Raw genomic sequence first — 12,426 nt, 5'->3', positions numbered from 1 at the left:
ATTTTAATAACTAAACTGGCACCCGAGCTGCAGCGGCGGGGCCGGGGGCGAGTCGGCTGGTGCACCAGCCCCGCTCCAGCTCTCCGCCGCACAGCGCGACCGTAACCCGCCGCAGCCCCGCTCCGAACTCGCGTCCCGGGGCAGCGCCGGGGCGGCCGCGCTGCTGCCCTCCGCCTCGGCAGCGCCCCGCTCCCCGGCCCGGCCCGGCCCGGCCCGGCTCAGCGCGGCGCCTCGCCTCCCCGGGAGCCGCGCGGCGGCGGCTGGAGGGGGAGCGCCCCAAGGAGCCGGAGCGGCGGCTGCCGCCCTCGGCGCCCGGGACAATGGTGCTGGACAAGGAGGACGGTAGGTGGGAGCGCGGGCGCGCGGCCGGTTCCACCCAGGCGCCCTGGGCGCGGGAGGCGGCGGGCGGGGAGGGAGGGACGGAGGGAGCTGCCCCGCGCAGGGGGCGCCCGAGCAGGGCGCTGCTGCCGGCCTGTCCCGCACCTTCCCGCCGGTGCCGGGTGCAGCTCAGCCCCCCTACCCGTGTGCTGCCTCACAAAGGGGTGCTGGGGCCCGCGGGCGCTCTCGGGACGGCGCCTCCTCTCTGCCCGGGGGTGGCTCCCTCGAGGGCCGCCGCCGCTTTTCAAGGCCGGGTGGTGCGGAGTCTCTGAGCCCGGGCGTGCCTGGCAAGCGCCGTGCGGCGGTGACCGCGCTGGGGACACGGGCGGCGCCGGCGGCTTGCCCCGGCGAGCGCAGCGGCCAGCAAGGAAGTGCCTGACGCCGGCAGCGCTGTCACCGGGCCTTCCATCAGCTCTAGTGGCCTTAGCGGGTGTCGCCACCGGGCCAACTTCGGTTTCATCCGAGGCCGTGGAAATGCCGCCGCGCACTTTCGTTGCAGTCAATGCTGCCTTGCGTGATTGCATGAATTGCCATAAAATCTCCCTGTGTCGGACCGGTGTGGGGCTTTAACTCGGAAAAGTGGATACCAGGTTAAAGAGACGAGGGGGAGATGCTTTCCTTGCCTGTTTTTTCCCCTCTCTGCCTCTTTTCCCTCCACCCTCCCCTTCTCTTTTGCTCTGGAGTTTCTGCTTCAGAAAGGTGAGAGTCCACCTGCCACGACCCTGCCGAGTCAGTTGGGGCACGAAGAGAAAGCAAAGCTCGCTTGTGCGATCCAGCAGTGTGGGAGGGGGCCACAGCGCTGACAACTAGAAGGTTAAATGCTTACTGCCCCAGAGAGGTGCATGGGGAGGGAGCTCACTGCAAGCTCTTCTCATGCCTCTGAGTCGAGAGCCCCTCTCCCGGCGTCTTGTCTTTCCTCCAGTTTCTTGAAGCTCTCTGAAGTAAACTGACGTAGTGTTATTAATGGGGTTTGTAATGCTGCAGTTGAAAGCCCGTGTGTTGGAGAAGAGGGAATAAACTTAGCTGACTGGTCAGCAAGACATAACAGTAGAGACCCCATCCCTCGCCTCCTGTGTGCAAAGGTAAAAGGCTTAAGTAGTAACAGAAAATCTAAGTGAGGGTAATGTCTTACTGGCATGCAGAACAAGGCTTGTGTTTCTCTCTGACCTCATTTTCGGGGGTGACCTGTGTTGCAAGGGTCCCCTGAATTTTGCTTGACTACTGGACAAAGAGGGAGGAAGAGCCTTTAGCACCTCCATTAATGTCCTTTAGTAGTAACAATAACTGGGTGATGTCTTAATCTCAGTGACTCTGTCAGAGGGTGCCTGCCAACCTATATCCGTTTCAATCCGATTGACGAGCTAACAGCAGGATGCTGCCTCAGTCACAGAAGTGAGAGGCACAGGTAAACTGAGAGGAAAAACTGAGATCTGAGGAGGGTTTCCCAATAGGGGTGTTTGTGTTCTTTTAAGTATCAAAAGTATCACAGACATACTCGTTAAACACAAGGAGCTCGGGCCCGCATGATGGTGGTGTAAGGAAATGAAACTAGAACCATTGATTATTCAGACAGTTCCCAATAACCTCCTTCCAGGAGATCTCATGAGTGGCTGTATAAAAGGGAATGATGGTGATGATGGTAGAGGTAAAAAGGAAATTAGTGAGGGGTGCACTTTAAAAGGAGTAAAGTAGGAAACAAACCCTTGATGAGAGGGATGTGGAGATCAGAGGAACAAACTGCAGTAACACCTGGGAATCTCCTGTGCTGTTGATGGAATAGTTGTGCTTGACAAGAAATTATGCTCACTTTTAGAAGTGTGTTGGGGAAATTGTAGACAGTAGGTGCAATTGAGAGAAGAATTTATGAAGAGGTTATTTTACCTTTGTACGTTTCTTTCTGTCTGGTTCAAATGGGTGCCACTTGCCTCCTCTGTGAACGTTAAAAGGGGATGCTGGACCTGCACAGACCTTACAAACAGACAGAAATGGAAACTTTTGCTAACTAAACCAATTCCTTTTGAAATCAAGCTTGAATGAACCTGCTAATAAAACTGGGTCTGCTTTACTCCCATAAATGGCTGTCTTTTTAGGGTTTTTTCCCCCCCTTCCCTGAGACTGGTCTGATTTCGACCATCTAAAAGTCCTGGCATTGCGGCTAGTATCCAGTTCTCCCCTTGATTTCAAGGGGCTTTGCCATGCAGGGGGTGGGGGTTGAAGGTTTTCCTTCTTTTGATGTCTCAGGCTGCAGTGGGGGTATTCATAGCTATTACCACATGGAGAAGGCAGGATTTCAGAAAGATGTCCCCCTGGCCAGTAGCCCTGCTGTATCACAAGGAGGACACTTGCTGCCTGGTAGGTAGAGGTTGCAATGTGCTCCTTGATTTTGCATCCCTGAAGGCTACTTGGCAAGCCAGACCATGGCCATGGCCTCAGAGGGAGCTGCCCACTCTTCTGGCCCAGGGCTGAGGCTGTGCTAGTGCCTTGGGGGTGCATGCTAGCCTTAGTATGATACCAGTATCACCCGTGAAGTCTGATACGGCTTTGCGAGTGAAAAGCTTCCTTGGCAAGCACGCTCCGTGGTGCCGAGAGTAGTACAGATGCGATAATACTTTTCTGTGGTTTTTATAGGTATCACTGAAGATGAAGGGGCAAACTGAGAAATAACAATAAAAATGTTTTTGACTTGATGTGTTGCGGCATCACATCAAGTTATGGCAGGGAGGTAAAATCATTTTGTATGTTTGAAGTGACATGATATAACTTGACTGATGCAACATGATTTGATATTAGAAAACACCATTTAACAGTGGGGCTTTGGCAAATATTTTCCTAAAAAAAGTTTTAGGAGCTAAGAGGTGGGGGTAGGGAAGAGAAAGGTTGAGAGTGAAAAACTTCAAGGCTTGCATTTTAGTCAATTCCACTGCGTAAATCACTGCTGAGTTTGCTGTGGGCAAGCCAACCTACGCACCGTGCAGCGCATTTATAAATTTCAAGATAATGAGAGTTAAGATATTTGTCAAATACATAAATGTTTTGATTGCAAAGACCAGATTTCTGCTTAAAAAAGTAAACTGCCATCAGGTACCATGATTAATTCCAACAGATTGTGTTAATTGTAGTTGACTTTAATTGCTGTACAAATGCGTTGGGGGTTAGAAAACTCTTTTTATTGTTGGTATGTGGAATAAGTAATCAGATAAAGTGTTTCAAAATATCCGTTTGCAAAGGGAGTAATCCGGCCTCTCTGACATGATGAAGAAGTAAAGGAATGAAACATACATTGATCTGGTACTTCATATATTTTTACAAGCACATTATGTCTGCTAGTTTGCTCTGCTATGGAAGTCAGGTGCAATAGACAATGTCCAACTTCATTTTTATCAAAAACCTGCCTTTCTTGCAGTTACCAAGTAGCGTTAGTTTAAACGTAACATATATTTTGGGGTAATTTTGTCCTTTTTGAGGGTAATAGGGTTGAAAAGTATACAAACAGAAAGACGGAACATTTTTTGAGTTCACTGTTTTCTAATGAAGGCCAGTAGTATATTAGAAGTATAAAAATACCTCCAATTTAGAAAAGCCTGTATTTCTGTTAGTTTTTTGCACTGATGATTTAACTATTAGACTTTAATCTTTAGGAGAAAGTCCTCTTCCTTTTTAGCTTGTGATACTTCTTAAAAGAAAATAATTATTTACGGTGGTTGCACTTTTCTGCTAAAATACGTATTCAACACTTGCAAACTAGTATCACTAGGAAACAGGAGTTGTTGGAAGTACTAGATGAAAACGGTTCAATGTAAAATGATACATCTAACATCAAATATGCTCAAGGACTGTTAGGATTAAGTATTCGGAATGAAAGGGGAAGGAAAAACCACTTCAGCTGGGGATAAGGAATCTAATTAAAAATAGGTATTAAGGATATATAACTTGAGCCTGTTATCGTGCTTTTTAGAGTACCATTGTATCAGTTGTAAAGGGAAGGAAGAAGTATCATTAAAGCAGGAAGGAAATGTTTTCTCGGATTAAAAGACAGAGATGAGTGAAATGGTGCTGTTGATCTTGGTAGCGAAGCGCCTGATCCTGCCATCCTTCAGAGACAACAGATGACATGTCTGAATAAAGGTTGTGAATTGCAAGAAGAAGGATAAAAGATGTGGGCCCCAAACTTGCCAATTTACATTTGGGAATCGATGGCATTTCTGAAAAGTGAGCAAACCTGTAAGGGTCTGTACTGCATTTGATAAATTCATTTTAGTATCAACTTAGTGAAAGTGGAGCTATATTCTCTAGAGCATTCCCTGAAACTAGTATGTAGGTGTAAAAACAAACCAAAAATGTTTGTACAGAAAATTAGTATCAAGTTTTAGGTCACAACAGAGGTGTGAAATCTAGCTCTGAGTAGCAGGGCTGGTGTAAGGCAGCATCAAGTCGCTGGCATCAGCTGCAGGGAGTTTTGAGTCTCTGACCTGCCAGAAGCTACTGGCTGGTTTCGAACAAAATCCCCGTTCTTACGGGAGCAAATCTGGAATAAACGCTCTGGACCGAGACATTTATAAAGGGAGAGGGAGCAGGGCTGATTTCAGAAGCAGGCTGTGAGGCTCCGCTTTGGGGCTCTCCCCACCGCGCTGCAGCTCCGTCCCCAGGAGCAGGGTACCGGGCCCGCCGTTACCTGCGGGTGCGGTTGCAGATCCGGGTCCCGGTCCGGATGCGGGCGGCGACTCCGGGCTGCAGGTGGTGCTGCCGAGCTGGGAAGGCTGCTGCTTGCCAGGAAACCCTGACGGGAGAATGAGAGGAGAGGGGTCCCTGGGAAATACGTTCGTTTATTCAATAGCAAGTGTGCAAAGCTCGCAAATTGAGAGACGGAGGCAGCAGTAGTCGGGCTTAGGTATTCCACCCTCTCTGAATATAATTTTAGATTTAGATTCAGCTTAAATCCAACGGGAAAAACACTTTATAAGGTTGAAAGCTGTGTAGTTGCAACAGCCAGGGTTATGAGCTATCAAATGCAATTACCTTAAAATAGATTATACTGTGTAAATTGAGCCATTTAGAAGGTGAGAACCAAAGAAACAGCTCTGATCTCCCTTCTCTCTAAATTGCAGTTTTAGTTCCTTGCAATTTTGAGGCACAAAAGTAGGTGAGACTGCATTTGTATCTGCAAAGTGCTTTATTTCTGAGTGTAATTCTAACTGAGTGCAATCTAGGTTAAAAGCTGGACAACTGGGTAATTAGAGCTCACTTGCTGCTAAAGGACGATCAGCTGTACCGTAGCTCATTTGTGTTCCCAGAGACTTGTTCTCTTCTCCCCTGAGCGGAGGCTGCTGGAGAAGAAGCATCTGTCCCCGGACTTTTCTTGATTGCGGAGATGATGGTGCTGGACAAGGAGGACGGTAGGTGGGCTGAGATTGTATAAGCCTGTGCTCGGTGTCTTCTGTGTGCTGCTAACGTGGAAATAAATAGTTTTGAAACAGATGCGCACTGTGCAAATCAGCGTGCTCTGCTTTCAGCTTCTGATATTTTTCTCTTGTGTTGGTAAAAGCATGCTTGCTCTTTTTTTTTCTTTAATGTCTTCTCTGGCATGACAGAACCAGTGAAGAAGGGTTTACCCCAGCCTCTGTCTGCTGAAGGACAGCAGAAACAACTTGATTTTGGGTTGTTTTCTGGTTTGTTGGGGTTTCTTTTTGTTGTTTGTTTGTATTTTTTAATATTTATTTAGATTTTGCTTTCTACAAGTTACCTCATACATCCATTTTACCCTGTTTATTTTAATAGCTTTTATTGTAAATCTAATTTTGAGAATCTCCTTCCTTTCCATTGCATGTCATTTGGGTATCTTTAATGTGTGCCTTTAATATCTATTTCTCACAGCTTTTCTTCATAGCTATAAACATAATGACAATAAGCTAATAAGCTGCTCTGGCAAAAAAGCATTGGCTTATTCTAAGAATTTACTCCCTTCAATAAATGGAGGAAGTGGAGGTTCATTTGGGAGGTAATTTAAGGAATGAAGCTGAAGGAGAGCTTGACTTATTTTAGGACTTCACATATACTTATTTTTTTAAAGCTGCCTATTTCTTATCAAGGATGACTAAAGGGTACAAACTGATGTAAAGAATGATAGTGTTAGTTAGTTAGTAATTTGAATGAACTGATGCCTTCTTTTGCACGTTGCCTACCAGGGCACGCAGCTTAACTGCGCGGTCACCAGTAGTTTCTAGGACAAATGTGGTAAGTTTAATCACAACTTTTTAATAACGTTTTCTAAGCCTGCTTTTGGCTTAGGTCTTCCCTCATAGCTTGTGCACTGAAAGCAAAGACTAAAACTGAGGCAGTGCAGAATGCTTCTGTAGCCATCCAGATGGACTTCCGTTGACAGCGCTGCCTGTTGCCAAGGACCTCCAACTTGGCGGCACTTTGTGCATTGAAGGCGGGAACCATATCTTAACTTTTAATGCACATTTGTAGCTATTTTCCCATTGTTTTATTTCACCTTTATACATGGATGAAGTGTGCAGTATAATGGGCATGTTTCTGGATTCTCTGATCTTTAACTTTTCTTTTTTTCTTTTTTTTTTTTCCTGAAATCTCTCTGCGTTAAGTCATAGGCAGTTGTCATTTGGAAGTAGCAGAAATTACTGAGTATTTGCAAGACTGTATACAAGAAATACCTTTTCACGGGGAGCCAAAGAGCTTGGAGAAATTGGAAGCTGAGCATTTTGGCAGTAGCGTTGATTTTACTTGAATATATGTATTGCTTTTTAAAATATTTATGAGACAGATAACCTGTAATTCAAAGTTCCTGTGTCAGACTGGTGCTAATCTTGTATTGTGAATAGCACTGAAAGCTGCCCAGTGCTAACAGGTTGGAGCAATGTGATTTTTTTGTTCCCCAACCCATATATGTCTTCTGGTATTTTAAAACTGAATTAAGGCTGTACTGAAGAATAATTAGGAAAGAAAGCTTCACTATTGAAAATAGTGGGTGGATGCTCACCTTTAACCAGAGGTTTTCTACTGAAGTTTCTATTATTTTTCTCCCCTTCTCGACTTCCAAAAAAGGGTGATGAGGGAGTACTATCCAGTATTTTGCATCTAACATTTTGATGTCTTTATCTCATTATAAGTTTGATTTCTAAAATTGCCAATCTGGTGTATTCATGTACAAGGAATTTGCATCTAGATTCTGGGATGGGTTCTGAGGATTTGTTTCATTCTGATGAGAAGCATTTGGCAGAATGAAAAAATGTGAATGGACTTTCCACAAAGATTTCACACCTTTAAAATATAAGACCAAACAGAAAGGCATCAGGGCCCTCTTGTATGCAGATTCAATCCAATTTTGACTAAGAGTTGATGCAGTGTGGGGTCAGTGGCCATGTATAAGTTGTCTTGCCCTTTTGAATTAGTTGGCATCCTAAAACTGTGAAATAATCTTATTCAAGGAAAAAAAAGATAAATAATTCCTGAGCTTTATTTTTGTTGAGATTTCATCATAAATTTCTTTGTTAACACAGTAGAACTTAAAAAAAAAAAAAAGAGAGACATGAAGCATCTGTTACACATCTTCTGGATCAGCTTTGGAGTTGACTGGACTGTAGATAAAAGACATGCTAAGTGGCTGAGTATTGCTTAAGCTGGGAAAACAAATGAAGCTAACAGGGTTTCAAAGGCTTTGAAGCAGTGTCGCTGTCAAAGGTGTTCAGTTGTTTTCTTTGGCAATAGAAGTTGAAGCAGCTAGTTTACTTTATTAGAGGTAAAAGGCTATTCTCGTAACCTTCCTCTGCCTAAGATGAATTTGGCTGACTGACTGATTTCTTTCTGGACCACATGTGTTGTGCTGGGTTTGAGGTTTTTTTTTGTTTTTTTTTCTCCTCTTTAGGACTCATCTTTTTTAAAGGACAGCAGCATTTTCTGTATTCTGTTAAATCTTACTTTTCAGTTTGTGTTTCCCTATAGGACTATGTTCTGCTATGATGGAGCAATGCAAATCAAGTAGAATAGCCCAAATTAATTCTTCACATTGCCGGCAGTATGACTGCCTGCATGGAATCAATAATGCATCATGGAGGGATCAAATTTTGGAGTATAATGTGTGAATAATGCTTGACACAAAACAAAAATTCAGTCATCATAATAGCAATTAGCAAAGAGCTGCAGCTTATCCCAGCTGTAATCTCTGCTAACAATGAAGCACAGCCTGGTAATCAGCATGTATGGTATGAAATGCACTAACAGAAATCACGGCTCTTTGTTATGTGTGTATGGGGTGAAAGTTTCCTTTTAGCTAACTTGTACTGTGTTAACTAGACATAGTATCCTTCAACCAAATTACCGAGTATGTGTGCACTTGTAAGAACACTGATCAGCTGTGTGTTTGTCCTGATGTTTGCATAGGCAGTAGCACCCCAAATCACAGATCCTTTGTGTTTTCAAGCAGAATTCTGATTAAAGACATCACAAGAGTAAGCCAAGTAAATAACATATCGGAGGATTCCATTAAACCTGTACCTGTATATGAACCATGGGTTTTATTTTAAAACATTTACATAGTTTATTTAAAAATGAAAAGAAGAATCCAGATATTCTGTGATTGTGTGCATTGGGGTTGGAGAGTGGGTCTTAGGTTGATGGGAGGTATTTAGGGCAATGAATATTAGGTAATTTGAAACTGGATTAGTAGCTGCAGTTGGGTTCCCTGTTATGTAAGAGCACATCTTACCCTGCACAGAAGGAAAGAAAAGCAGCATTCGGAATTAGAAAAGGAGTGAAATTGATTGTATAATGGCAGTTACAGGAATGGTGCCACAGGGCCCTAGCCAGGACAGCAGAGCTGTGTATTGGCTTCACTAATGAGTATGCCAGCTGCCATATGGAAATACCTATGGACAGGTAGATGGATAGGGAGAGAGATCTACCTCCAGCAAGATAGGTCTTGATGATCCTTTTCCATTGATAAAAAATTTTACACACAAAAATAAGGCACAAACATGTTGTACACAGGCCTAATATATATAGTGCCTTATAGGAAGAAGAGCCTTGCTATGAGCTGCTGGTAACTTGTGTTTTCTTTATAACATACCTCTCTTGGGTATATCTATTGAGGAATCACACAAAGAGAAAGGAGGTGAAGTGGCAGGGTGGAATTTTCCTCACATGATGTGGACTTTATTAATTTTTGTTGCCTAATATTCCCGAAGCTGCCTCTTTTGGGTGGTTTTTTGTTGTTTGTTTTTTTTTTCTTCTTTTTTCTTGCTTCTTGTGTTCCTCTACCTTGGACCTTCTCCATGTTCCATCATTGTTTAACTTTCCATGTAAAATGAACCACTGCACATCTTTCCAGACATCAGCTTATTCAAAGAATGTTTGTTTCAGGTCACCATAGATCCTGTGTTTACCTATTTAGCTGGGTTACCTGTTGATTTTTTGAGGGCTTGATCTTGATACACATGGTCTTGCTGTAATTTCAGAGGTTTGGTCTGGCATTAGTTCATGACACGGTGTCGTTTTGTGACTCAAATGTACAACAATGGATTAATATATTTATGAAGAGGAGATGGAAGGTTGTAAAAGCAAGAATCTGAATAAGACCTGAGCACATTTGGCAGCAAAATAAACCATGGGACTTTGGTTGCACCAAAAATGACTAAAGAGTAAAGCTAGAGGTAGTCTTCCTAGAGGTGCCTCTGCCTCTGGAAATGGCAAATACAAAAGCATGAGAAAACCACGAGATAGTAAAGTAATTGCCTAAACCTTTTCAAGAAATAGAAAGTAATGTAGTTTGAGCACTGATAAGCTAGATCTCTATTTAATGAAATCTCATCCTATGGGAAGTATATGAGTGAAAGGAGTTAGCAGGCCTAATAGGAGCAAGCTATTTTGCATAGGAGTATTCCTGCCACACAGTCATAATAGTTCTTCGTGTTCGGTCAGACTCAATAGCTGAAGGATCTGAGTAGGTATCTGTATAAGATGTCATCGTTCTTCATTCCCAGATACTGGTGACACGTGATAGTTGTCTCATTGACATAAGAAGCATTAAAACAGTGTAGGAACACTTTTCAGCTTAGTTAATGTGGCAAAAGAAGAAGCTGGTTCCTGGAAATTAGTTTGCTCTAATTTTGGTTTAATACAGTAGAAAGTATGCTTGATACCCTGGCAGTGGAACTTAATTTGTCTTCTTTGGAGTTAGTGTTAAATTTTATTATCTTTAATAGATACAATGTGAACATGTCAGCCTGTTTGTCATAGCCATTCCAAAAATGCTCTCTTATGGTAGAATCTTCAGAAAAATTCCTTTTAAGAGCAGTGCATTATTAATAAAGTAATCCATTAAGTCTGGTGATAAAGGGTCACAGCAGAGTCTGAAATAGGTTTCTTAAATGGTTAAGAAATTTATCATGGTTGGAGGATTAATTGATTTCATTTGGAGGCTTTCTTAAGGTTTTTAGGCTTTATGTGTAGAGATGGTTTTACTGTCTTTGGAAATGTGCTTGCTGCTCAAAGTTTCGTTTTGCTGTCATTAGCATGAGCTATTACATTTCTGTTCTTTTAGCATTATGACTGATTGCATCTGTGAGGAGTCTTACTTAGGTAAAGAATATGAAAGTTTATGGCAAATAAGGTATTTTACTTGAAATCAGTTCAAAATCAGAATAATGGTATCAAGCATTAAGTGGTGTGGTGTAAGAATAAAAAAGGCACTGCGGTTGCTGCTGAATGCTGAACTATAAAACTCTAATGGGTCTATATCTTTTAAAAATTGGACAGAACTGTCATCATTTGGAATACACAGACATTGTTTTAAACCGTATAGAAATCACTGCCCCCAACTTCAATAATGTGCGTAACTGTTGCCAGGGAATGATTTATTCAGTGAATGTAGCTCCTATTCACTGAAGACTTGGGGGTGGAGGGAAGGGCGATTTAAAATGAAAGTTGCTCACTATTAGATTAGCATAATTAAACCTATAGATGGTCTGAGAACAATTCAGTGTAGCCACCGTTATTTAATTCTCAGTGTTATGTGTGTTTTCTCTGTCCTCCAGCAGGATGCCTCCCGAGCCCAAGTTTTCAAGCTCGATGTTGGGTGCTATCTGTGCAAACAGATGCTCAGTTCTCCAATGAATGTTCTTGCAAACTCATTTCTTCACATATTGCGCACCAAAGCAGATAATGAATGCTGTTTTCCAAATTTAGAGGGTTTTTTAATTTCATTGAACATTTCTGAATTCTTTATACCAGTGTTCAGAGTTCCTTGCATGCTAATCAAACTCTGAAATGGTGATTTGAGCAGTGAAAGTATTATTTGCCTTATTTTTAAACTATTGATTTCAACAGTTCTAGTTTCTCTTCAAGAAAAAGTGGATGATTGTTGCATATTCATGACTGAACTGCAGGGAACTTGGACCAGAATTAAACAATTAACCCTCTCGCCAATGTAAACATCCATTTGAGTAGAAGCCAGGGATGTTCCTACTTGGTTTACTATGGATGTCAGATATAGAAATGTATTCCAGAGGACTGTGTTTCTAATAAATAAAAAGGCATAATGAGAATGTAACTGGGAAGGAAGACAAAAGCAGCCATGCTTTAAATTGTTAATGATGGTGCCAGTGGCTGCAGCTTTACCACAGCTGTTTAAATTGATCAGCTAGTGAAAATGTTTTGTTTTGGCATTTTCCCTGCATGTGCAACTCTTTCGAAGGGACTTCTGGAAGCTTTTCAAAGGAATCATGATTTTCTTTTTTTCTTTTTTTCTTTTTTTTTTTTTTCTTTTTTCCTTTTAACCAAGCTTAGAACACCAGAGTTTCCAGTATCTTGGAATCCTGTATTTAAGGATACAGTTCAGTTTTTTTTTTTTGTAAAGTTTTTGTCTGATAAGCCATCGCTTCCCCTAAAGTTTTTTCTTTCCCCTCCAAAAGTATTGCAAATTACTCACTGCCCTTAAGAAATGAGGTAATAGCACAGTTCTTAGCTGTCCTTTTTTCCTCATCTCCTCTATTTTCCTGGTGCTACTGAGCTTGATCAGAAAAGCAGAAAGGTGTG

General features: G+C 42.6%; 1 protein-coding gene across 5 annotated transcripts in view; it reads left to right on the top strand.

Moving 5' to 3' along the window:
- The first annotated feature begins 212 nt into the window (after positions 1-212).
- The window catches only part of LMO1 (LIM domain only 1), a 63,894-nt gene continuing 51,680 nt past the window's right edge, over positions 213-12,426 (top strand). Inside the window, exons 1-2 of one of the 5 annotated variants that reach the window (XM_057418269.1) lie at positions 5,110-5,266; positions 5,670-5,771. In XM_057418269.1, coding sequence (XP_057274252.1) covers positions 5,747-5,771 — 25 coding nt within the window. In that variant the 5' untranslated portion in view covers positions 5,110-5,266; positions 5,670-5,746. Of the gene's footprint in view, positions 343-2,636; positions 2,731-5,109; positions 5,772-5,837; positions 5,914-12,426 lie in introns of those variants that run through there. The other 4 variants (XM_057418270.1, XM_057418265.1, XM_057418268.1 and 1 more) reach the window with 4 other exon arrangements.

The sequence above is a fragment of the Pezoporus wallicus genome, unplaced genomic scaffold, assembly GCF_028554395.1.
Source record: "Pezoporus wallicus isolate ANWC-B61680 ecotype Strahan unplaced genomic scaffold, APGP_CSIRO_Pwel_v1 contig_2025, whole genome shotgun sequence".
NCBI classification, from domain to species: domain Eukaryota; kingdom Metazoa; phylum Chordata; class Aves; order Psittaciformes; family Psittacidae; genus Pezoporus; species Pezoporus wallicus.
The sequence above is the reverse complement of the archived record's forward strand: the minus strand, read 5'-3'. Positions and strand labels throughout refer to the sequence as shown.